At 41.0% G+C, this 27,667-nt stretch overlaps 1 protein-coding gene across 2 annotated transcripts; it reads right to left on the reverse strand.

Moving 5' to 3' along the window:
* Nucleotides 1-161: 161 nt before the first annotated feature.
* On the reverse strand, nucleotides 162-25,326 carry dvl2 (dishevelled segment polarity protein 2). Of its 2 annotated transcripts, none has more exons than XM_080052346.1 (15): nucleotides 24,816-25,326; nucleotides 19,611-19,680; nucleotides 15,741-15,901; nucleotides 13,079-13,188; nucleotides 12,364-12,493; nucleotides 11,768-11,858; nucleotides 11,277-11,346; nucleotides 10,755-10,894; nucleotides 10,397-10,473; nucleotides 10,229-10,296; nucleotides 9,616-9,750; nucleotides 8,907-9,038; nucleotides 7,631-7,807; nucleotides 6,764-6,988; nucleotides 162-1,886 (listed from the first exon to the last, which is right to left on the reverse strand). In XM_080052346.1, the coding sequence occupies exons 1-15, from the start codon at nucleotides 24,974-24,976 to the stop codon at nucleotides 1,336-1,338; spliced, it is 2,298 nt and encodes a 765-aa protein (XP_079908472.1). In that variant the 5' UTR covers nucleotides 24,977-25,326; the 3' UTR covers nucleotides 162-1,335. The 2 variants fall into 2 exon arrangements, with proteins under 2 accessions (XP_079908472.1, XP_079908471.1); XM_080052345.1 differs by having other exon boundaries at nucleotides 12,364-12,496.
* Between the last annotated feature and the right edge of the window lie 2,341 nt (nucleotides 25,327-27,667).

The following is a 27,667-nucleotide window of genomic DNA, read 5'->3' on the forward strand; positions in this document are numbered from 1 at the left end:
ACATCCCAATGTTATGCTAACCAAACTCCAGACATCTCCAGCAATGTGAAGTCAGTCTGAGTCAAAGCATCAAGGAACCCCTTGTGTGTGTGACAGTTGAAGTTCACAAACTTGCTTTTGAATCCCCCTTTGAAATAATTAAGTCTGAACAGTACTTTAGTATCAAATTTATTCTCAAATAAACAAACCAAAAGGTGGCGATATGAAATCAAACAATGTGATACGGTCAGTCTTTTTTTTCTTTTTTTTTCTTTTTGAAATGTTGAATCTTCATTTAGCACCTTAATAGTTCGGTTATACATGATTTATATAGTCACTCATACAAAACAATGAAATGGGTGAATAATGCGAGTCAGTAACATAAAAATAAGCATGGGGAGCTAGGGCTTTTGGATCACAGTCACTTTAGAAATACACTTCATGATCTAAAAAGTACCGCTTTCAGCATCTGGTCGTTTCACCTATTAGTACCATTAAGCCTCTACAGTCCCATACCGAGAAGAACTCCTCACAATAAGAGTTATTTGACGACTAGGCCTAGACAGTGATTACTAAAACACAAAGTTCACCAGACATTTTTTTGGACCTATTTTCTTTTCACATTAGAGCTTTGCTGTTCTGTGTTGTTGCATTTACATAGGAGTAGTAGATAATATTTACAGAGAAGTTCATTGTCAAACAATGCTGGCACATGATGAGTGATTCTATGTACCTGGAGTGTGAATATGAAAAGAGTAAGGAACTCCATAAACTCCAGCACGATGATCCACATGTTAACAGGATTGTATCCTTTTCAAGTACACAGTGTACCTGCCTCCCCTCCCCTCCCCCTCCTTTAGTGTTAAACTGTGCGCTTCCTGGATGGATAGCTCTGACGTCAGTCGCTAGTTTTGGAGGGCGTTTTACTCTAATAAAATATCATAGTTCTCTTTTGAGGATTGCAAATAAACAGAGTGCTGAGCAGCTCTGAAAGGCACTCAAAATAATCCACTGAGAGATTGCTTTTTTGAGAAGGAAAAACAAGCTCTCTACTGCAATAAGAATATTCAACTGGTCTTTTTGGATTAAGGATTGAAAAAAATGTGTGTTGTGTAGTGGATTTGAATGGGAGATTTTGTAGACATATAGTCAGAGCAATAGTGTTTTCATTTTGTCTTATCTTCTTTGTTAATGTTAAAACCCTGTTCTCACCAACATTTTGTAACAAGTGCCCTCAATCCAATAGGCCCTTGTGAGCTCAACAAAAGCTACCACCAAGATCCTCGTCAAAACAAAGTGGGAACCGTAACACTAACTTCACACGGATGTTCAACTCAACGCCCGTGAAAGAGAAAGCTACATGACATCCACAAAGAACTCGCTGGGGTTTCCCATGGCCAGGTGGAAGGACTGGCGGGAGGCGGTCAGCTCTGGGGGAACCTGGCCCAGGTCCCGGGTAGGCGGTGCTCCGGGAGGCCCCCCTGGAGTGGATGAGGGGAGCTGGGGCAGCGCGGGGTGCATGGAGGCCTGTTGCATCTGCTGCGCGTGGGGGAGAGCATGGGCAGCGGCCATGTGGGGGTGCTGTGGGACCATCATGACCATCATGGGGTTGTAAGGCAGGATGCCCGGCGGGTAGGGGGACATGTGGGGAGGGGGCTGGGGCATGCGGTGGTGGTGCGAGCGCTGCGAGGAGGCGTGGCTGTGCTCGCTGGGGGCCGAGCCGTGGCCCCGTCTAAGGCTGCTGCGGGTGGAGTATTCTGATTCGCTGCCGCTGGGCGAGCGGGAGTCGACCCCGCCCCCTCCCTCTCCGGCCGGAGACTTCTCCCCTCCGCCCACAGTGCTGCCTGGGCCTTTAGTGCTGCGACGGCGCTCACCCTCGCTCCTGTTGGAACCGCTGCTTCTGCTCCCTGGGGGGTAGACAGTAGACACACAAGGCTTTTAGTTAATATGGAAATACCTTAAGGGAAAGTAAACCAGCATTAAAGCTGTGGATTCTGTATCATTAATATGCTACCTTACTGTCACCACTTTCCATTGCATGAGTTTCTACTTGTGAGGAATTAACATTTAAAAGAAAGCTAATGACTAAAAAACCTGTCCCTCAACAGACCCTCTCTCTGCTGTATGTGTGTCTAGTGGTTTAATTTTACATGGAAAATAGTCTAATATCCTTGTTTTGTTTCATTTTTTTAAATTCTTTTTTGGCCTTTTAATGGCCACCATTTGCTATGAACCTCATGAGAAGAGGGATTGCAGTAAAGTCAGACATGGCTGTAATAACCAGAGGAGTGAACAATGTTAACGGGTTTTTGACAGGGGGGGTATGACAACTGGTTGAGAAAAAAATGAACTAGAGAGATTGTTTAACTAAGATAAACTAATTGTTTAAAATCACAAAGGTGTTACTTTCTAATAGCAAGAATAGCAGTGGAGCCGATTTGTCTGACAACATGAAAGTAAACTTCAGAAAAATGCTTAATTTCTAGATGAAAGACCGATAGTAGAAATGCTGAATGAGTTACAGAAGCTAGGAGGGAGGCTGGACAGGCAAGTGAGGACATGAATTTGGTTCTTTACTGCACTTCCATAAAGTTGTAGGTCTCACATGAATTTTTTACCATCAAAGAACCAGCCTGAGATATCTGTATTTCTTTTCTCTCTAAAAACACCAGATTCCACTATTCCCATGAAGTGTTTTTTATTTATTTACAAGATGTGACAAGGACAACTTGTCAAATCAGTCCCCCGCTTACAACTGCATTAACCTTCAATCACACCTAGACACACTTGTGTGTTTTGGGATTTTAATTTCTAGCATATCTTTTTCATTTGTTGCTTATATTGTGTATAATTTGGCCAGCTTGTGCATTTTAGGGTTTTCTCAATTTTTTTCATGAATACTTTATGTTCTGCCTTTTGTAAACACCCCTACTGCAAATACTCACACCTTTACACCTAAGCACAAAAGTGTGTCCCATTGAAACCCATTCAAATCCGTTGAAATCTCTATTTTTGATCCTGCTTGAATAACAAGTATAAAACATGCAATGTCTAATTTTTCCACTTCAATCGAGGCCTGGGGCTTCAAGTGTGTGCTCCGAGGCATTTCTTTGGAGATGACGTCATTTTTACTATATGTGGCAAATGGAGAAAAAAACGTTTTTTTGCGAAATAGGGCGCTCGCACTCTATCCTTCTCCTACTCTCGTTACACAAGTTTTAGGGCATTATTCTTGTGTTAGTGTGCGAGTAGGTGTGTGTGGGAATGAATGCACATCAAAGTTTGTGTATGTGCACGCGCGCGGGTCTTCAGCGTGCACACTTTATTACTGTATGAGCGAATGGGTTGAAGCGCAGGTGCTTTCAAATGGCCTTTATCCATACCATTCCATTCATGTGCATTTTTCATGCAAAAGTTCAAAGCACCACATTTTTTTTTGTTACAAACTACTTAAAACAGACATCTACCCCTGGCCCTTGCACAACTTTGATATAAATGAAACTCAGGTCCTTTCCCAGATCATGAAAGTTAATGCCGCCGTGAAAATCAGAATATACGCAGACTTTGTTTAGACAGGTGCACAATGCTCCTCTCTACATTAGTAGAGAGGAGAAAAGCTTCTGATTTCTTACCTGGCATCATGGAGAGACTATACTGTACCGAGGAAGCGCGGCTTATGGTCATGGAGACGGACGAAGAGCCCGAGGAGGCAGATTGCACATCGGACTCCGATACGGATACGGCGGATGAGGACGCAGACTTGGACTACCATCCGGACCCTGACACATCCTCCGCCAGCTCCAGTGAAGCATCCGATTCAGGGGAAGAGGAGGCTCTTCCGGACCAGCTATGGGGGTCCAAGAACGGCCTCATCCACTGGGCACCGTCAAACGCCCAGACGCTCCGGTACTTCCCTGCAGAAACCGGACTCACTCCAGGACCAACCCGCTATGCTGTGGCCCGCGTCAATGAGCTCGTAGACACCTTTATTTGTTTTTTACACCCGAGATGACGGCGCTGATCACTGCTTATACAAACCTGCACGGGAACAGGACGGTCCGGGACAGGAAGGATGTTGATGACATCACCGTGCGGAGCTACATCGGTCTCCTCCTGCTGGCCGGTGTTTACCGCTCTCGGGGAGAAGCGACCCGCAGCCTTTGGGAGCATGAGACTGGCAGGCAAATTTTCAGGGCGACAATGTCCGTGAAGACATTTGAGAGGCTGGCAACAATCATCCGTTTCGATGACAGACTTTCTAGACCGCGGCGCAGGGGAAACGGCAAGCTGGCTGCAGTAAGGGAAATGTGGGATCTCTGGACGGCCAGGCTCCCCCTGATGTTCAACCCAGATAAAGATGTCTGCGTCGACGAGCAGTTGGTACCGTACAGGGGGCGCTGCCAGTTCCGGCAGTATATGCCAAAGAAGCCGGCCAGATATGGGCTGAAAATGTGGGTCACATCATGCGATGTGAAAACTGCATACGCATGGAGGGTGTCTGTCTACCCCGGCCGAACAGCTGGTGAGCCCGCAGAGCGGAACCAGGGAAGGAGGGTCGTGCTGGAGGGCCTGAAAGGCATGACTGACTCAATTATATTTTTATATGTGTGATAAGTTCTGATGCTGGTTCAATAAAATGTAAAATAATTTAATAAAAAAATCTAATGATTTCATTTTTATAGGCTCATTTCTCATGGACACACAAGTGTGTCGAAGGTGTAAAAGTGTGAGTATTTTATGAAAAATGGCACTGCAAAAAAATAGAAAATGCAAATTGATAAATGTTGCTGCTAATCTTTCACACACACTAGCCTGCAATAACCAAACCAGAAATAGTCTAGTTTACATAACGTTTTTTGAAAATAAATCATATTTTGCATATTTCAACCGATAAAAAGGGGGGTTTGATTGTCAAATCATGTCAATTAAAGGGTTAATTAACAAAAAATACATTCATATTTTATATGCATGTTTAGTTCTGATGCTGGTTTAAAATAAAATGTAATTTTTTTTTAACAAAAATATTACTTTATATAATTTTTATAGGCTCATTTCTCATGGACACACAAGTGTGTCGAAGGTGTAAAAGTGTGAGTATTTTATGAAAAATGGCACTGCAAAAAAATAGAAAATGCAAATTGATAAATGTTGCTGCTAATCTTTCACACACACTAGCCTGCAATAACCAAACCAGAAATAGTCTAGTTTGCATAACGTTTTTTGAAAATAAATCATATTTTGCATATTTCAACCGATAAAAAGGGGGTTTTGATTGTCAAATCATGTCAATTAAAGGGTTAATTATCAAAAAAATACATTAATATTGTATATGTATGTTTAGTTCTGATGCTGGTTTAAAATAAAATAAAATTTTTTTTAAATAAAAACATTACTCTATATCATTTTTATAGGCTCATTTCTCATGGACACACAAGTGTGTCGAAGGTGTAAAAGTGTGAGTATTTTATGAAAAATGGCACTGCAAAAAAATAGAAAATGCAAATTGATAAATGTTGCTGCTAATCTTTCACACACGCTAGCCTGCAATAACCATACCAGAAATAGTCTAGTTTGCATAACGTTTTTTGAAAATAAAACATATTTTGCACATTTCAACCGATAAAAAGGGGGTTTTGATTGTCAAATCATGTCAATTAAAGGGTAAATTAACAAAAAAATACATTCATATTTTATATGTATGTTTAGTTCTGATGCTGGTTTAAAATAAAATGTAATTTTTTTTTAACAAAAATATTACTTTATATCATTTTTATAGGCTCATTTCTCATGGACACACAAGTGTGTCGAAGGTGTAAAAGTGTGAGTATTTTATGAAAAATGGCACTGCAAAAAAATAGAAAATGCAAATTGATAAATGTTGCTGCTAATCTTTCACACACGCTAGCCTGCAATAACCATACCAGAAATAGTCTAGTTTGCATAACGTTTTTTGAAAATAAAACATATTTTGCACATTTCAACCGATAAAAAGGGGGTTTTGATTGTCAAATCATGTCAATTAAAGGGTAAATTAACAAAAAAATACATTCATATTTTATATGTATGTTTAGTTCTGATGCTGGTTTAAAATAAAATGTAATTTTTTTTTAACAAAAATATTACTTTATATCATTTTTATAGGCTCATTTCTCATGGACACACAAGTGTGTCGAAGGTGTAAAAGTGTGAGTATTTTATGAAATATGGCACTGCAAAAAAATAGAAAATACAAATTGATAAATGTTGCTGCTAATCTTTCACACACACTAGCCTGCAATAACCAAACCAGAAATAGTCTAGTTTACATAACGTTTTTTGAAAATAAATCATATTTTGCATATTTCAACCGATAAAAAGGGGGTTTTGATTGTCAAATCATGTCAATTAAAGGGTTAATTAACAAAAAAATACATTAATATTTTATATGTATGTTTAGTTCAGATGCTGGTTTAAAATAAAATGTAATTTTTTTTTAACAAAAATATTACTTTATATCATTTTTATAGGCTCATTTCTCATGGACACACAAGTGTGTCGAAGGTGTAAAAGTGTGATTATTTTAAAGGAGCATGGAAGGGTTAAGATACAAAAAATGTCCTTCTAAAAAAAATTAAAAGTTAAAAACTGCATGAGTACTGTAATTTCTTACACTAGTACCGCAACGACTAAAGAAGATTTAATTAGATCAATCAACCCAAAAAAAAATATTTAAATGTGCTTTGGAAAATGGTCAGATAAACACCTGATTCATACAGTAGTTAGTGTCTGAGTGAGTGTTTGTTACCTTCACTGTGCTGGCTGCCGGTGCTGCCCGGGGCGTAGCTGTAGCTGGTGAGCTCGTGGTAGGGAGGCGGCTGGCTGGAGAAGGCGTGTGTGGGGTAGGGTTGGTAGGGGAAGGTGTGCATCATGGGCCAGGGGGAGGCTCCAGGGAGAGGCAGTGGAGCCAGCGTGTCCTGGTCCGACGCCCCGCTAGACCCATCGTTGTCATTCAGGGACAGGTTGGCCATGTCTGGGTGTGGGGAGGGCAACAAAGGCAGGGCGCGTGCATTAATGAAATGTTGTGTGGAATTAAGATAAGGCTAAAACAAGCCGATCACAATCATTTGTTTGGTCTTTGTATAGCACAGATTGAAGGCAGTTTGTCGTTTCGTTCTGTTTGTAATCAAGGGCTTTCTGCGGATTAGGACATTAAAAAGATGCACTATGTAGCTTTGTGTGTGTCAGAGAAGTGAACATTTTCTAAGTTATATTCTCATAACTGAACAACCAAACTTATATTCCTGAAACACTGTTTGAAGAAAGAAAGCTACCTTAAAACATACAGTTTGCCTGTTCTTGTTTACAGCAGCAGGGCCCACAGTTTGGTTTACAAAAATGTTCTAGTCATACCTTTGGTTTCAGTTGCCACAGTAATTACATGTAGAGAAGATATATTTTGTAAACTGCAGGCTCTGTAGTAAACAAATCCCCCTCCTCTGAAACTACATAGTGCACTTTTAAAAAGGAATCCATAACTGTAAAGTCACATGTTTCACTTCTGCAGCCCACTAGTGTGTCTGCCAAAAGCTGTAAATGTGATTAAGCGCAACATTCCTACAGACTGATCCAAATGTGTCTTTTTGGTGCGAGTGATCTTGTCCAGTCAACTCACAGTTCTCACAGTCGCTCAGGTCTCCAAAGACGTAGTAGCACTGTTCAGAGAAGGTGATCTTATTGACGGTGTGTCGGATGAAGCCGGCCTTGAGCAGGTTGCTGGCGTACTTTCTGGCTTCACGCCGGTCCTGGAAGCCCTCGATGTGATGGAAGAGCCACTCCACTACGTCTGAGCCTGTGGGGGGGGGGGGGTGGGACGCAGGAAAAAGACACAACTTCATTCCTCCCATATAGATCCATTTTCATGCCCAGGATACGTAACAAAAGTGAAATAAATGGTATGCTTTCTTAACATGTACAAGTGCATCTAAATAAAAAAAATGATATCAATGAAAAGTTCATTTCTTTCTGTAATTTATTTCAATAAGTGAAATTTTCAAATAGTCTAGATTCATAACACATACATTAATATGAATCTAGAATAAACATACTTTAAAGAAAGTCGACATTACTGTATTATAAATCATTTTTTTGATTGGTTTTATTCATTGTCTAATACTTTGAGGTAAGCAGTAATCATCACTATTAAAACAAAAGAAAGAACGGACATATTTCACTTTGTGTAATGAATCTAGAATATATGGAAGTTTCACTTTCTGAATAGACGATATTCTAATTTTCAGGAGATGCACCTGTAGTATAAAACATTTAAAAAAAAGGACTGAACAGCATAAGATTAGGTTTGAGATTTGAATCTAAAACACGATAAAAAATTAAATACTTTAAATGTGTTTGTGCACGTTAAAAATGCAAGAAATATCGCACAAACAGGCGAACAGTTTTGTGGTAAAGGCAGGAATGAACTTAGCAGAGCAAATTAAGTAACAATTTCAGATCTCACAAAAACAACTTAACAATGAAAGTATCATAATTTCAAAGTAGCAATAACTACAGGTCAACGCTGAATGCGTGATGGCCTGTGTGAGCTGCTGTATTGTGATGAAACACACGTTGAATTCAGAAATTGGAAAAATAAAACTTTCTCATTTCAAAAAGCACAAAACGTATCTGACATGGTTTACTCCATGAGATTCAGTTGCAGGTGATTCCAATTTAACAGATGTGTACAGTCAAGACAGGCACAACACTCAAGTTCTTAATTCAGAGTTTGGTTTGCTTTTTCCCTCCTCCTACTAGTCACACGGTTTTAATTCTGAGAACATAATGGCTGCCCTGTAAAGTCCTGTGAGGCAGGCACACACACACACACACACACACACTCTCTCTCTCTCACACTCTCTTTTTGGCCTTCGTCTCCATGTTTTGCGCCTTACCGAGGAAAGCGTTGGGGATGGTGATCTTAAGCCACATGCGATCCCTGACCTCCAATCCCGACTCTGGGGACGCCATCGCCTTGGCAACCGATGCCATGTCAGAGTGCAGTGATAGGTTGAAGTCATCGAAACCTGGAAAAAGGTTGTTTTAATTTAAGATTTTTTTTTTAGCATTTTTCTAAATGTATTGTCAGTGTGGAGGGACAGAGATGAAATGGGGTAGAGAGAGAGGGGAATGGCGTGCAGAGGACAACCCTAGCCCCGGGTCTGCTGTGAAGAGGACTGAGCCCCGACACAATAACATTTTTAAGCAAGCTGAAGCGGAAGAAGTGTGCAGACAGACAGACAGACAGACAGACAGACAGACAGAGACAGACAGACAGACAGACAGAGAGGTGAAATGTGAACCGGGTCATAACTAGAAGAACTTTGAAGAGCAGATCAAAGCAGCAGACAGCAGACATGTATCACATCACACCAGCGACAAGAGGAGAAAGACAGATGTGGGAGATGACTTTGTGCCAAGGTCTTATGGAGAGAAAGATGGAAGGAGACGTCCATCCAAAAAAGATACTTTACAACAACAAAAAAACATGCAGGCCGTTTCATCTTGACAAACTGGCAAAGGGAACTAGGCAACATCTTAAAAAACAAAGTTTGAAGAGAGTCTGGTGTGGGTGTGAGAGGAGAGGTGAATGGCAGCACATACGTTCAGTCTCGGTGACAGAGGAGGAGGAGGTGATGGTGCTGAGGGAGGAGCTGCCGGGGAAGGCGGGGTAAGCTCCGGTCATAGCCACAGAATGGCTGACCCAGGCCGCTGGGTCTATGGGGCGGATCGGTTCGTCTGCACACAGAGGGATAGAAGGACACGGTTACTACAATCTCTAAGCCAAATTTGAAGACTTTTCAATACAGTTTTAATGCACCTTCAAATGAAATTGAATGGCAATAGTAGGTAGGCTATAATGGAAAATCGGTAGGCATTTTAAGGTACTTCTAATAAAGAACATTATAATACGCAAATTAATATAACAATAGCTTTGTAAAGTGTGCAAACACTCCTAATAACAAAATCCAAAAGTGCGCATTCGTCACATAACGACCACTCTACATGGCCATACCTGGAAAACATGTCTCCGATGTTCAGTATTTATTTTATTCGACAAAAGGGCAATCAAATAATATAAGACCTTTGTAAGGAAATGCAGTACTTAAAATGCCTTATTTTGGGAATAATACATTTAATGCTATTTAAATCCATTTACAGCCAAACACCACAAGGGGTGAGCATGTGTGTGTCTGTCAGTCAGTCCTGTACTTACTGCGAGGCAGAGTGAAGTAGCCCTGAGGAGACGGGTCCCAGCACTTAGCCACCGTCAGGATGATGGGCCTGGAATATGAAAGCATCTTAACTATTGCTGGTCTTTTGTTTGCGGACACGACTTCATTCATTCTTAAAATGATCCCAAATGAGAAAAACAGCAACTCACCCTGGCTTGTGCACAATCTCCCTCAGCACCCGCACAGCATCGTCGTTACTCATGTTTTCAAAGTTGATGTCATTCACCTGCAAAGAAAAAATAACTATTTTAGACAAGGCCGACACATTAAAGTACAGCTGTAAGGATTCAGCAATTGATTAATAAAAAAAGAACAAAACAATCAACAGGATACCTAAAAACCTCATCTGAATCAATTTGATTCAGTATTCATGCAGTTTTAGTGTAAAAATATGGAGAAAGATCCTGAAATGGGCCTCAGAATGTCTGCTACACTAGTATTTCTTCATTTAAATAGGAAAAAGTAACGCCTTTTGGTTTTAAGCATGTGTTGCTGATAGTCCCTGACCTGCAGCAGCATGTCCCCAGGTTCAATGCGTCCGTCTGCGGCCACAGCTCCTCCCTTCATGATGGAGCCGATGTAGATTCCTCCATCGCCTCGCTCGTTGCTCTGGCCCACGATGCTGATGCCCAGGAAGTTGTACTTCTCTGTGTGGTTGAGAAATCAGAAAAAGTGTTAAAAGGGGAAGCACACGGAGAAAGAAAAATGTGCAATGCAATATTAAGACCGTTGCACAGCGGACACGTTCAATTCACGCGTTAATAAGAATTATCGAACTTATATAGAGTCAATACAAGCTTCCATATCAGCAACTTTTATTTCTCAATTTTCGAATTTTCTAAAGACATCGCTCCCGATAGTCAGACGCAATTCACCTTCCCAATTATTCGCGATGTGTCCGGTAAACAAAGGCCTTTAGACATGAGAGTCTATGTCGTAGTACAGATTGATTAAGTTTAATATCCCCCTCAGCACTTCAAAGAAAACACTGATGTTGACAGGAGGGAAAAATATGAGGAGTTTACAGACCCATGTTGAGTGTGACGGTGATGATGTTCAGAGACATGGTGGAGTCTGTCACACTGCTGAAGGACGATGCCTGGAGTAAAAAAATAAAATAAAATTAACGACCATATGAGATTTCCCTACAAAGACTTAAAACAATACTTATTAGTAAAGCAAACCATTTCAGTGGCTCTCTATTCTTAACGTTAACAAGATTATTATTTTTTTTTTACTTTTTTTATATAGCACATTTTAATACAAGCATTTAAAAAGGGCTTCACAGGGTACACAGGCCAATTAGAATTAGTACACATAAAAATACAAGACAACCAATTACAATATGAAAAGCAAAAGCAGTAGAACACTCTACGATAAAAGCACAAAGAGAGAGACAAGGATGGATGGATGGATGGATGAACACTTGATTCAGTGAAGAACAACAGAAAGCAGCCACTTGAATACTTGAATAGGTGTTAGATCATGTGCAGTACAAACGATGACTCCATTGTACATACCCTCTCCAGGCGTGGGGGGCGCTGTTTCCTGCGTCTGCGGTGGCGTTTCAGAAGTCTAGACGCTGTGCTCTGCTCTGTGGCACTGCTGAACCTACGAGTTCACAGGGGCAACAACAGGCGAAAGGGTCAGAGGAGAAACACTTGTTCATCAACTGAAACGTATGTATTTAAAATGTTTTTTTTTTTTTTTAAAGATTTGGGCGTTTTTTTTTTTTGCTTTTTATTAGACAGTGTGGAGAGACATGGGAGGAAATGGGGCACACAGGGGAGTTTTTTTTTTTTTTTTTTTTACCCAGTCATGCCCTTTTAATATTATAAAGCGGTGAACATTTTGAAGAGTAAATATATAGCATTTGAGAATGAAATCCGTATATATTGTTTCTTTTCTCTTTTTTTTTGACAATGGCTGCTCAAAACAAACACAAGGAAGACCACGAGGAAACACAAGGAAGTAAAAGGGGAAAGGTATTTTTATCAAATTTTGTCGAATGCAACAGAGGGATTTGGATGATTTATGATAGGTCAGTTGTATTTAATGTTGAGTTAGTTTTTTTTTTTCACTTTTGGGTTCTGGCTCGTCAGTCCAACCCCCTCACCTGCTCATGGTGTCGTCATCTTCAGAGTCACAGAAGCTGGTGGTCTCCAGCTCACTGCTCATGATGGTGCTGGAGCTCTCGTAGCCCGCTAGGTGGCGCTCCAGGCGACTCTGGCCGTTCATACGCGGCCCTGCTGGGTTACCACCACCACCACCAACGCACAATAACAACCCCCCCGGAGGAAAAGACAGAAAGATATCCAGAGTCAATTTTTTACATGTTGGCACAAGTCAGAGGAAGAAAAAACAATGCCTTTTCCCTCTAAATATGACCAACATTCCTCGCTTCTCGACATTCCTTTGATTCTATCACAATCCTTTTCAGTTTTTTTAAGTTGTTGGGGAGCCGAGACAAATCTTGATGGCACATTTTCATTTATTTATTTTTTTAAATAGCATCATCAGTGCTGCGATTCATGATCCAAGATGTTGTATTTGTCATATGCACATTAACAATCACAGCAGCAAGTTATTGGCAATGAAAGTCCCCGGGGCTCCTCGCAACAAAACAATATAGAAAGAAGTGAAGAGCGCAACACCAGAGACACAAATAAACACAAAAGTAGTGCAAGGAAGGACACAGTGGTGATAAGAGAGAAGTAGAATATACAGTACATTCAGAAAGCTAAATGAAATTAAATCAAATGTAGACTAAATAGAATACTGAACATGGGAATAACAATACAAATAACAATAGTTGATGTGCTTGGTCTCACCGTGTGTCTCGATGCCCTCTCTGTGTCGAGGTCTCTCTCTCCTGAAGGAAACCACAGACTCAGTCTCTGTCTGCTCGTCCAGGGTCTCCACGCTGCCCGTCGCATTGGGACTGCAAGACAAAAGGAGCATTAAAACAACCATAGAGCAAAACAATTTCACTCAGACAGCTTCGTTGGAACACATTTTGGCCAATGTGATTTACTCTGGAGCCTTTGGGGATACTGTATGGTATTAACAGTAATATATTTATGATATGACTTAAAAGTTAGTCCAGTGTACAGGTTAAGCATTGCACTCCTTTTATATTGTTTCAGTTTGTATAGAAAAAATAAATAAATAAAAAATAAAATCTATAGCAATGCAGCAGCATTATTGGGAAGATGGCAGCACTAAATGGGAGGACAGGAGAGGACGCATAGCATTAAAAAATGTATCCACTCTGCAGAGATTATCACACATGGTTTTCAATGACCCTAACACTTACTTACTGACTGCACTGTGACATACTTGACATTTCTCTAGCACGTCTGAAGTGACCCTAAATACAGTGCTGGACACTTGACAGTTGTTTGTTGGATGTCAGTTACACACTCAGTCTACTGTATGAATGGTAATCCGGCTGTTGTAGGGGGGAATAAATAAAAAAGAAATAAGCTAAAGTAAGATTTATAAAAATGTAATCCAGTTGTGTCCATATGGAGAATTGATGAATAGAGCACCTCCTAGTGATTTCTATTACAGTCCAATAATTACAACTAATTACGCAGACTACGGTAAAGCCATACTGATTCTAATATTGATATTTTAGATGATTAAATTAAAGATGCATTCTAAGTGGGACGTTTTGTAATGTAAAAAATGTGCTGGTAGAAATACTATGTAATGGCGACACCGTTCCTACATTATTTGTTCATTATTGGCCCACATGACCGAGATACCAAAAAACAGCTGCAGGGAAATTCATCAGCCGATACATTGCTCTAAGGTATCCGCATAGTTACTGTTGGTCACAGTCGTGCATCACTGAAAGCATCAAGTGAAGAAGCCAGAATCAGCAGGACCAATCCATCTCATCCACAGCTGGTAACGGGCCAATAGGCAAGCGGCAACAAGCAAAGGCCCGGGTGAGCCCACACACTATCAAATTATCACTATCAAATGTGCTGATTACACAGGTAGAGACAGACAGGGAAAGTCTGCTGGTTCATGATAAAAGCAAAATGACAGAGATCCTTCTCCACACACACACACACTCACACTCTCACACTCACACTCACACACACACACACACACACAGAGCCTACAATTTGAATTACGTTTCATTTTTTCCAGTGTGAGCTAGTGACGGTGTTGATCCATGTCCAGATACAGCATGGAAAGAAAAGGGGCAAAACGCGGTTAATTCCCCCCGCCGGCTGTAAAAACCGCACATTTAACCAAAGTTATAAAGACATTGTTTGATTTGAAACTGGATTCTATAAAACAAAAAAAAAACATCAGGCCCACCCGCCTTCAGCCACAGACAGAGCCAGGGTCCAAACATAAGAAACCCAACCAGAGCAGACTGCTGTCACTGAGGGTGTGAACTCCCTCTGACCCCTAAACCCAAACTTTAAGAGCTCCAGACAACATGTTTCCCCACAGGACCTAAAGAGCTAGGGAAAAGAAGCTCTTAAAATTATAGATAGTTAAGTTTGTTTTGGAGACTTCGGGCCTTATTCAAATTACAGCGACGGGTTCCTTTACGTTTTAGTAGGGGCAACATGGATGCTGCTACAGACAGTGGTAAATGTTTTAGGATTTATTCTAAATGACCACTTCCTTGTGGTTTCTCACTCCGTAAAAGCTGCCGTAATCACTATTTCTGCATTAAAAGTCGCTGTGCGGAATGTGAAAAGGGATAGTTTGACAATGAAGAGGTTTCCATTTTGCTTTCTGCAATGTTTCTGTGTTGGTGCAGATTCGAGGCTCTGTGGTGTCATGTCAATGCAAATGCTTTGATAAACCTTCTATACGCTTTGGATTCCCAGCACTTGTAGCAAACACTACAGCTGGCAGACAGAGTTAGCGGCTAGCTTGTCAACATAGTGGAGCGGTTAGCTGCTAAAGAGAATAAACAAAGAGTGAATATTGGACTATTGCCAGAAACCTAATTCCTAACGAAATGCTGAAGTCGCTGTGTGTCCACTGGAAGTGTAAACCGGCAACTGCTAAAACGTTTACCCACATGAGAAATAAGGGGGGGGGCTGTACTTTAAAAAAATCTCTGCGGGATTTTCTAGTTAATCAGTTAATGTTGTGTTTAGAGCTTATTGCATTGAAGTGGGCAGAAAGTAATTTACTGTAGACACTATTTGACATGTTGTTCTCCTTTATCTTGTTAAAATGTAAAAGTGCAAGCCAGAAATAGGAGATATAAAAGTCAAGTTAATAAACAAGGGCGGCCCCCAACTAAGATCGGGTTGAAACGCTGTAGTGTATTGTTGCTATTCTTGTTGTAACTTGACACTGGGGGAGTGTATGAGATATTCAGGATAAGATACAGTAATCTACATTTCAGGCCACGGGGCCAAAAGAGGTAGGTGTGTGTGTGTGTGTGTGGAGTTTTAAAGTGCAGGGGAAATGGATCTTTTTGACTTGAGAGAATATGAAATTGCTCACTGGAAGGAGGGCGGCCTGGAGTCCCCTATGCCCCCGGTCCTCTCTGCCGGTGGGGGAGGGAGAGGGGGAGGAGGGGGGGAAGGCTGGCTGGTGCTGCTCTCCACGGGGGGAACCACAGCCACTGGGGGCTCTGCTGCTGCTGGAGTGTCTGAAGATACCAACTGAGAAAGAGAGATGGAAACCAGTGGAGAGAGAGATTAGCCCAAAAACAAATGAGGCAGAGAGAGAGAGAGAAGAGGGTGAGAAAATGAGATGAATGAAAGGAGGAGGAGGTGGTGGTCAGAGGAAGGAAAAACAGGATAAGATGTCAATTACTGTGACACACAAACACTCTACTCTTTTCAGATAGACGTCTCTCAAGGGCATACTGAAACGCTATCCTACACTTAACCTGTCTCTCTTCATTATACAACAAGAGTGGGCTCGCGCGCGCACACACACACACACACACACACACACACACACACACACACACACACACACACACACACACACACACACACACACACACACACACACACACACACACACACACACACACACACACACACACACACACACACACACACACACACACACACACACACACACACACACACACACACACACACACACACACACACACACAAATTAGGATGAATGCCATACAGCATCCGATTACCCGAACCATTGAAACCCACACAGGAAGGGAATAAGATGGAGTTTAGGTGAGAAACTGCAGGCAGAAACATTGTTATTGTGTCTATTTTGCTTCCATAACATGTCTTGTTCCAGACTAGTGTAAATTAAAAAGGTCCAAAAAATACAATTAGTTGTTTATTTGACTAAACTTTGTTTGCGTCTGTATATTTCTCCTGTACACCATCTTTAATGGCCATTATCTCAAAATTAATTGTTTTCTTCAATACTCAATCAACCACAAATCTCTACTTTTCAAGCATTTAGATCAACTAAACTTTCCAGTATCATTCTTCGCACTATGTTTATTGTCTGATTTATGATACATATTCTTCTTAAAAACATATAGGCCCTTATAGAGTATTTTTTAATTATAAAATGAATACAGGCTCTATCCAGAACCCTTTTGGAAACTAAAATGTTGCAAAACTGAAATAAAGATGTTAACTCTGGCTTTATCCAACATCTAGATTTTACTTTCTTTAGGAGATGCAAATTTCCACAAAAGTTGGATAATTGTTTTAATGTAGGTAATCAACTAGAAACGTTTCATAATGATATCTACAAGTCAAAACATTAACCCTATTTCACCCGACCTGTCTCACCATCAGAACAAAATATAAGACTATTAATGTCAAAATACATGCATTTTCAACACTTAATTCCGTAGTTTTTTTAATGTTTGGTGCTCAAGTTCAAGCGTTGCATTCCCCTGTGTCAGCCTGTAAGGAGTGACGTTGTCGGGCCCCTTGGACTCGTCCCTCCCTGCTCCTCCCTCCCCACTAATGGTTGTGAAACACTGGTCTACTGGGATCCCTCCATCGGCCTGGGCCTGTGGATCACATATCAGTCCCTTTTGTTCCCCCTCTTTTTAAGCCTTCCCCTCTCTCTCTTACGCTCTTAACAGATGCTTTCGGGCTTCAGACCTGCTTATCATGGCCCCATCCCCATGTTTTGTCTCTATTCACATGTAACCTGTTGGGAGGGGGGGGGAAGAGTATGGATGGACCTGGCAACCCACTGCACTGTAAGCGCTAACAGCTCCCAACGCTTGAAGATCCATTAACTCCACGACAGAAACATTTGGTTTTCATCACAATCTGCTCAGAAAACTAAAAGCTTTTGGCTCAACATGGCTGCAATGCACAGATGCAACCACTTGTTGGATTTTGTAGTGTATCAGCAGCCCTATGACACCAATGCAGTGACAAGAGGATTTTCAATTGGCTTACACAACAACACTGAACATACAGGCTCGACGTGAGTCCCAAGAAACATGCCCTGTGCCTAAATCATGTATAAAAATTCAAGCTACAGTTTTACTTCCTCTACAGTTATGCTACTTATTTTAGGAATCTTAATTTAAGAAAAGTATTGGCTGGTTGCCTGCAAAAATGTAATAAAAGAAGGAAAAATCCCAAGGAGACAAAAAAAAAATGGATGGGCATAATATTAAAACATATTTGGGGAAGACTCTCCCTAAAAATGTATTGATTTCACAGTAACCAATGAGAATGGATGGAAGGACAATTTATGCAATGTATGTAAAGAAAGGACTTTAGGAAATGTGTACCCAACTTGGCTCTTATGCCTGGTTTCCACCGAGCGGGTCGGGGTTTTAGGCTGGAAGACGTTAGCCGCCGCCAGTCAGGGTCAGTCGGGCAGAGTATCTGTATCTACCAACCAGCCATTCCAATATTTAAAGTCCCCCCGAACTGTGAGCGTATCAACGGTAAATGCACAGAGATCAAACGCTAACTATGGTGATATCGTAGCAGCAGGACACAGTGTAGCCGGCTGATTAATTCAATGAAGAGGAAAAACTCCACACAATAAACATAGAGCTGCACACAGAGATTGTTCCCTAAATTTAAGACTCTTCACTCTTGCCGAGGTGACTACACACGGCGGTCATGCGGAAATTATTCTTCCAGCCAATCAACGGATGCCAGTGTGTAGCTCCACCCTTTCGGCACATTTTCAGACGGCTTGGTACCCCAACGGAGGAGTACCGGAAATAGGAGCGGCTCAGCTCGCTTATTTTAGGACCCTACCCATCTGTTGACAATGGAAATACAAATGAAAGCAGGCCAAAACAAACCGAGCGTTGAGGCATTAGGGCACACTTACACTAGGCCCAGATGCCCTTCGTCAGCCCCATGTTTAGTCCTTGTGATGAGCATAAATGAAACTAACCTGATCTTAAGGTGGTCCGTCTGATATAGAGGTGGACCAGCTGCTGATTAATATGCCTAAAAATTGTCACAATTTGCGTCGGCACAGTAGGCTCACAAGCCAATCCTATTATTAGCCTATCTAATAATATATGTAAAAAACTGTAGTGCAGCAGTGCTCGAGTACGGTACAGCGCACTCACACTGTTTAAAACCAACTAGACTTTAGTGGGCAAGCATACCTGCACATGGTACAGATGGCCTAGTGCGAGTGTGCCCTTATACTTATTTTCCTTTGTAAAATATCTTTAAATGTAACAGATAACGGGTGAACATTTCATGGTTGCAAAGACAAACACTTTTATAGTCTGGTGTTTTTTAAAAGATCTTTTTAGCCTGTCTACTCCTGTTGTACCTGGCTGGACAGTTTGACTGGTTCAAGTATCTCTACTCCTTCCAAGATATTGACCAAACACACACTTTTAAGTCAAAACTAGTCAAAAGAGTCCATTATGCTGCAATATGATAAGACAATCATGCAAAGCTCATGACTCAAATTAGAGATTTAATTTCTTAATTTTACTGCCGCTCGTTAGAGGGAGCGGGAAGTCTGGAGGAATGCACAGGCAGAGGGAAAGTGCTTTCTGACTCAGACTCTGGCCTATGGAGTCGACTGACTTTTGAGATACAAACAAGGGCTTGCCATTTTCACAGAAGCTTTTGGTAGGGGATTTACTGAAGAGATTTTAGAGAAAAGGTCACCCCAGTGTGATTTGGATAATTTACTTTTTATTCATTTCTAAAATATTTTTCTTATTAGACAGTTTAGGATAGGCAGAGATGAAATGGTGTAGAGAGGGGAATGACATGCAGAGAACGACCCGGGCTGGATTCTAACCCGGGTCTGCTGTGAAGAGGACAGAGCCTCTATGGGGGGGGGGGGGACACAAGCTCTAACCACTACACCATGGGCACCCCACGATAACTCACATTTTTATGTAAAAAACATATTGCTTACCCATGACACCACTCTGCCATTGAAACACGGCAACTTGGCGCTGTCGTCTGAAATCTCTTCCTTCACCACCCTGGAAAAAGTAGAGACACAGTGAGGCTAAGGAGCTATACATGTATACATGGTCCATAACATTGCACACAGTATGTTTCATCTATAAAGGGAATGACGCCTGAACACAACACCAAGAGTTTAGTCCAAGTCATGGAGAAAAAAAGTTGACACTGCAGAGAGGGAGTTAAATGGTTTACACAACTGGCACATTACAGTAAAATACTTTCAGCTACAACAACAGCAGCATGGCTCAACTAAATCAAATGCATTGGCTCAGCTCTAAAAAGATGTTTGGACAAGCTGCTCTCGTTCGCTTGCCGTATTCCTTTTACATGTGTTACCAGGTGTTTTATGATCCGCCCGGGCAAAACTTGAGCTTATACCACATCATCATAACAGCTGTGAATTACATTCAACTTTAAAAAATGGTTTCAACAGAAAGAAAATGCTGAATTCACATCAAAAAGGATGGCTGTCATATGTATTAATTATTTCTATTTGATCTGATGGTTATTCAAAGGGTGATCCTTCATCATCGAGCCCGGTCTGCTACTTACATTTACCTAACTATTCATCAACTCCAAATTTGAATTTGCCAGCGGCTTGTTTGGATTTCCAGGCTAACTCAAGTACTCAATGTGGAAAAATCTTGCCCCTGGCACTTCTAATTCTTAAGATTATTATTACTCAAACCAACTGATGTACAGCGGGATTTAAATCTTGTAGGAAGTTGAGGGCGGGGCGGGGCAGCTAATTTGAAACTACTATGTTTAGGACTGCAACTAATGATTATTTAGAGTTAACTGAAATGTTAACAGCTAATTGATTCATAGATTAATCCTTTCAGCTCTACTTGTATAAAACGTTGGATAATGTAATTGGAAAAAAAAAACATTTTAAGAGCTCCTCTTTTGTTTAAAAAAAATCTTAATTTGTGAAGTAACTGGTAAAAAACAAACAGCCGTATAATTGTGATGGAGAAGAAGTAGAAAGGGACATGAAAAAATAAGACAAATTTCTTTTTGCGTCTTCAAAATAAAATCCACTCGCAATGAAAGCACAATAATGTCACTGGAATTACACTCTGATGTAATCTTATTACCAAAATACCACACACGCACTATTAAGCTGTGAGTTAGCACAACAATGGCCATGCATGTATCAAATAAACAGAAAAACCAACCTAAATGTGTGTCTTCTAGTAAGTGATAGACGCTTTCAGCCACATAAATGAACATAAACACACATAGACACTCCTATCGCTTTAGTGCCTCCTTGAAAATGACCCAACCTGATGGATTGAATAGGCATGAAAATCAAATACACAACCACAATAAGCCCCTCAGTAACAACACACATGGCCACCACTGCTTACAAAAAGGTAACACATCCGCCCGGCTGGTCTTCCCTGATCCTTAGTCCTACACCCATGTTTGTCAAACACTAGACTTCAGCTGTGTAACCCCCCACTCCCCACCCACACACACACAGAGCAGCCCCCCTCCGCCATGTTATTACAGTAGTTGAACTGGGACAGGGGCTGGGGCACACATAGGAGTTTGCTTTTTCCAGCTCCATCCGTTTCCAATCCGCGAGGCTCGGTCAGGCTCCGCTGGGCTTTGGTAAGCAGCTGTTGAGAGCTGGTTTTTGTGGGCGACTGTTAGCACGCGGCCCCAGATTGTTGTGGGCACTGGTGGGGAACTGTTGTTGTAGGAAGATGTTGTTGCTTTTGAGAGAGATGTGTGTGTGTTTGTGTTTACAACTATTTTTGTGAGACCCAATTTGAGATTTAGACCCTAAGAATGAGGGCATTTTTGGAAAGTGAGGACATTTTGGCCAGTTCTCACTTTGGGACAGGCCCTTAAAAGGCTGTTTGAGGGTTGTGTGTGTATGTGTGTGTGGTGAGGTGTGGTGTGGTGTGTGGCTACTGAATGCAAGTTGACAAACTATTTTTTCTCTCTGTATTGTGATTAATGTAACTCCCCTTTTCCTCGCTGCGTCCAGACACCAGATGAACAGATGCCACATTCTTCTCCTCAGTGTAATTTTCTTCATTCCTCGGCCCCTTCCAACAAACAAGAGACCCGCGGCCGACAGTCGCTTCACGGACACTCTTAAACCCCTCCAACAACGCACAAACAACACTGAATTATGACGTCACATAGGGTCATAATGTTTCAGTTTTTAATGGAATAAAAAGAAAATTATGTAGTAACTTGACATTAATGTTTTTGCCCATAATGTAAAAAAAAATCTAAATCTTTTAAAAAATGAATAAATTTGAGTCGATAATGTAATAACTATATTCAAATTGATTGATAGGCTATAATGAAGTACCATGACACCCTTACTATTGCAACCAGCCAATGATGCAATAAGTCATTACATTACGGGTAAAAAGTTAGTAGATTTTATTACGTTATTGGCAAGTTACCACATTAGCATCTTTTACTACTTTAAAAAAACGGAACAATTCTTACGTTATCTGCCTGTTATTACACGATTGGCTGCTACACAACCTAAAGTTTTCCACCCCTAACTTTTTTTTTTTTTCAGTCCCTTGCCTGCCATCAAATTCCTTCAACCCGGAGACCGGCATCTCCTTCCCTTACAATGAATCTTACTTCTACAGCTCCATTAGCAGAAGAATATTTAATAACCATGGTCATCCCCCCCCAGACACCCAGCTCATGGCCTCTGTCCAACCCCAGGTTTGCAGTGCCGGGCCCTGGCCTTCCTCTGATCCATGGACCCTCCCCCCCACCACCACCACCTTCCACCAGCGCCACACACACAGCTCTATGGTTGGACAGCTGGCCTCAGACCAGGGCAAATGAAAACACACGCTATATTACACACTCTCCTCTCCTGGGCCCGGAATGGAGTGAGTGTGTAATAGTGTTTGGGGGGAAAGAAGAGAAGAAAAAAAAAAAAAAAAACTGCCCCTGCTTTGATTGGACAGCTGGCTGTGAGAGCTATGTTTGAAATGTTTCATCTGAACTCACTTGGAGGTATTCAAATGAGAGAGAGTGTGATTGCCAGTATCTTTAAAGTTAACAAAAGTTAACTATTCACTTTGAAAGAGTTCCCTTGAGAGGTTGGCGTGGGTTTTTTTTATTTTTTATATATGAACACTTTCTTTTTTTTTGCCTTTGGAAAAAGCCAAACATTGTGTGCTCACTTACAAGCACACAGTGTTTTAATGTAATCACAGCCTGTCCGCCTGCACAAGGGGACAAGCTCTTAATTTGACAGCCTAACTTGGAAATGACACTGGTGATTGTGGTAAGGCTGGTGGGAGTTGAAATAATCAATGGAGGCCATTAGGGTGTAAAAGGGAAGGGCTCTAGAGATATTTACTGTGCAGACAGAAGTAGCAGATAATGGCTTTACATGGTAACTACTAGTTTTACACACACATTTGCCAGTTTATTGGGCCAAGGTTTCTAAAACTAATCCAACAGACCTGCAATAAATCCAACCTTCATGAATGTAAGAAATGTCCAAACATTAGAGATGTGTTGATTCATTGTGTAGGCAGCAGCAGTTTGTAGTGATGTTGAACTGTATTGTATTATAATAACAATTGTGCCTACTGTCTATAATATTTATATTTATAAATCTGATTTGTAGATTAATAATTAGAGAGTAATTATCATGAGTTGCATCACTAAAGAATATTACAATATTACAGTGGACGCCCACTCAATTTAATTCATTTACACAAGAACTTTGGCTAAAGGTTGACTTAATACAATTCAATATAGGCTTTAGAGAGGCCGTTTTTATGGACAGAAATGATTGTTCGATATGTTTGTGGTGTAAAAACCAACACAATATGGCAGAAATGTCATAGTTCCCAGGGCATGAAGTGTCATCATAACATTGTAAAACAGAGAATGACCAAACATCATTAACAGGGATATGAAAGCGGCGCATACCATTGGAAAACCACATTTATTTATGCTAAAATGATTAAAATGGCAAGGACACATTTTTGTGGATTACCTTTCCTATTAATCAACTTGTCATTTCAACAACAAAAAAGTTACGTTTTCCACAGCTCCCCCGCCCCAAAGGATTATCTTTACAAGTGAGTTATTGATGCTGTGGATATTAATATTCAAATGATGTGAATCCCAGGGGGGTGTCTCTCATCCTGCCAGCCATTCATGCATTTCATTTTGGAGTTTGATATTGTAGCTCCGTTTGGCACAGGCGCCGCTGCTACCATCCAGAGAAGGGAAAGAGGCAAATGGCCCAGTGTTAATACCCATCTACACACTCTACAATGCATTTAACACACAAGCCCTAAAGGGTCGCTCACTGGGCGAATAAACCACAAACAACATCATGCATTCCTTTTGCGGGGAAATGCACAGCCAACCACACAGGGGAAGGAGAAAAATAAGATTAATTGATAGAGGAGAGGAGACAGCTCTTTTTCTAGAGGTTGTTGGGAGAAAGGGGGGAGAGGAAGCCAAAGGGAATGAAAGGATGGAATGGCATGGCCCAAGTGTTAAAGAGGGGGAGACAAAACCCTGGCTTCAGCAGCCCCCCTAAAGAAAAAGGGCCAGGAGGATTTCACAAGATGATGGATTGAAGAAGGAGGGAGGGAGGGAGGAGGATTAGGGAAAAGAAAAGGGAATGCCTTTGCCCATTGTAATGATGTTTTCTGAGAAATTCCTCCAGCCTACATACCTTTAGTATTTATAGAACCACTTGGGATGTCTGTCCATCACGGGTCATTAGAACGTTGCAAGTTTCTAAATAGGGATGTGTTGGTTGGCTGACTGGCAGGCTTCATTCAAGTTTATCTTCAGTTCTATCGTAAATTATTGCGAGGTAGGCTACATTATGTCACAAGATTGAACTGCATGACACGAAAACAGGCATTAAAGATTGCAGTTTTTTATTTCACTTAACCAAGTAGGCTATTCTAAAGTTGCTCTTTCACTCAGGAATAAATGTTACATTATTGTTGGGATAGTTTTGCAACTTTTGTCGCAACGTGCCTGTGTCGTGTAGGCAATCTTTACTATGTCTTACAACTTTCATCAGACTTTATCAGCGCTCGTTCTGCATGCATACCACAAAGCTGATCTCTGCAAAAGAAAGGAGCAGAAAAGAAAGAAAAAAATCACTGCAACTCACCCGAAGTCCTGGTCCATAGACTTGAAGAAGAATTTGTAATTTGGCTTGTTCAAGACCTGTTTAAAATCCAGCAAAGTGATATTTTCGGCAGCGATGGGAATCTTCACCAAATACGGCGTCTCCTCTTCGTCGATGTGATAAATTATTTTGGTTTCCGCCATCTCTACGGTTGCTTTTTTTTCCTCTTTCTCTACTCTTCTTCCCAAAACTGGCAGTAACCACAAGAAAACACACACACTATGAGGCGAGGTAGCGTTAATTTTGTTGGGGAGTTAGCTTAGCTCGGCGGTGGCTAACGAGACGGCAGAGGTGAAACGATGATGGCCACTGAGATTTTTTTTTCGGCTCAAGCCAGAGGACGTAACGCTCCGCGAACGCCGCTCGAAAAGCTCGCTCTCCGACTTTACACGAAAAAGGGGGAAAACTCGCATTCCCCCTGTTACCGAGGGGCGGAAAAACGACGGGTACGCTACATTCACACGACCAAACTACCATCAACTTTTCCCCCAACAAAAACATAAAGGGGAGGGGGGGGGGCTCTGAAAACTTTTTCACCACTTTCTGCGAGCCAACGCGGCGTGTGACGTCAACACGTAGCCCCCTACTTTTTACGTAGTTTAGCCAAATCTACCAACCACCCAACCTAAGGGGTCCTCAACATAGCCTACAATAAAAACATATTTGGAACTTATTTGTTGACACACAATGACACACACAAGGACACACACACACACACACACACACACACACACACACACACACACACACACACACACACACACACACACATAATGAGAAACAAAATATTGCATAGGCTTAGATATATTGATAGAGAGGTAGGCTAAATATAGGCCTATGGGACAGTTGAGAGATGATATGGATGATACAGATCAAATGTTGACAGGCAAATTATTCCAATCAGATGGAGCTTTGAACATGAATGCTAATGCAGTAGCCAAACAAACAATAGGCTACATTAATGCAAAAACATCATATAATAGTAAAACACTGACAGGGACAATTTTACTGCATAAGTATCACTTTGATAGTGATAAAAAACTAAATTGGGCTTGCGTATTTTTACTTAAGGGTTGAGTATTATTACAAGCAGCGTAGTATTAGTATTTCTACTAAAGTAGCCTACAGGATCAGAGTAATTCTCCAACCACTGCTATAACATTAATAGATTGTATTCTGGTGGTTGAATGCATCTGTTTTAAGTTTTTTACTTAATAGATTTAATACAGAGTTCGAGCAGGAAAATCCTCATGAGAAAAATGTTACGATAAAAAAATGCCTCAGGCTTCCCTTTTCAAATTGTATTCATTAGAAGTAAAATAATTTGTTTTCAGTCAAACCATTACAGTGTTGATATTTTAACCTTTCTATTATTTATTTATTTATTTATATCAGTGCAATAATACATAGTACAAAAAAGCTAAATTAGACTAGATAAACAGAAATTGGTGTAGCAAACTGTGCAGACCATAACACAAAACAGACATCGAAAATGTTTAAATAAAAGAGATAGATAGATAGATAGATAGATAGATAGATAGATAGATAGATAGACAGACAGACAGACAGACAGACAGACAGACAGACAGACAGACAGATACATAGATACAATGTACAGGCCTGCTTTATTCAATTTATGTATTCGGCAGGACATGCTTTAACTGTATAATGACATTATCAAACAGGCACAGAGAGAAACATTTACGAAACCTTGGAGACGACAGCACATCTGGTTTTATAATCCTTTTATTCATTTGTGACCTCCCTATCAATTTCTAAATTAACCACTAGAGGGCGATCATCATCAGTCTGTGACTATAGAAAGGCAACAAATGCACAGTTTGGTGAATGGGGATTGATGAAAAACAAATCTTTGATTGCATGTGTGAACCTACTTTTTTTACAGTGCATTCCTGTAGCCTATATCGACGGACTAGATTTTTGGGGGCCCTAAACTGGATTTGGCTTGAGGGCCCGTCCCTCACATAATGTCCAAATTAGCATGTGCAGACTAGTTAATCCATTAGTGCTATCCCTTGTGATTTCGTCTGAGGACATTGTAAAATCTAATCATTTGTAATGACACAGTAAATTCCAAACTGGTTGAAACATCTACCATGCAGCACGTAAGGACATAACATAGTAATGCTGCTGCAATGTGAAGACAAGTAAACATGGTCAAAGCCACCTCCAGATGTCATAGATTTCACTGTCAGAGCAATAAACAACTGTCCAGGAATACCTTGTGAAGAGTATTCTCCCAGTTTGATTTTACTTTCGGTCTTGTCTTGTTTCTTCATTTAGTCCAACTTCATATTACCGCAATCCTCAGACCACTTTGGTAGGGGACAGTTCACCTAAAATGTCCATTTCTCTGTCTCTCAGCTTACACATTTCTCATTATGTATTGATGAAAATGGCTGCAAATGCTCATTGTCAGTTTTTGTTTTGAAAGTAAAAATGCTATTCCATTATTGTCCTGTGTTCATTTGAAATGTATTTTCTAGTTGGCCTCAAGAGACCAAGGGCCCTAAACAACGGTTTATATCTCTTAATTCGTAGGAGTCGCTCTGCCTATATCAAGATTTTATATCACCAGCTATATTTGTCGTCAAAAGAAAATAAATTCTGTTTGCTTTTTTTTTGCAAGATTTTTTTTGGGCATTTTTATACTTTATTGATAGTGCAGAGAGACAGAGGTGAAATGGGGCAGAGAGGGGAGTGACATGCAGAGAACGACCGCGGGCGGGAATCGAACACGGGTCTGCTGCTGGGCCCGGCCCGGGGGGGGACGCCCTACCAACTGAGCTAAGGGCGCCCCACCGTTTGTTTTT

Source organism: Ammodytes marinus, assembly GCF_949987685.1.
Source record: "Ammodytes marinus genome assembly, chromosome: 23".
Lineage (NCBI taxonomy): Eukaryota > Metazoa > Chordata > Actinopteri > Uranoscopiformes > Ammodytidae > Ammodytes > Ammodytes marinus.

Excerpts from the sequence above, each read along its gene's own strand:
- dvl2 (XM_080052345.1), bottom strand. The coding sequence starts at position 24,976 with ATGGCGGAAACCAAAATAATTTATCACATCGACGAAGAGGAGACGCCG. Across the intron at positions 15,902-19,610 it reads ATGGCAGAGTGGTGTCATGG|TTGGTATCTTCAGACACTCC; the intron begins GTAAGCAATATG and ends TCTCTTTCTCAG. Across the intron at positions 10,895-11,276 it reads CACCGTCACACTCAACATGG|AGAAGTACAACTTCCTGGGC; the intron begins GTCTGTAAACTC and ends TCAACCACACAG.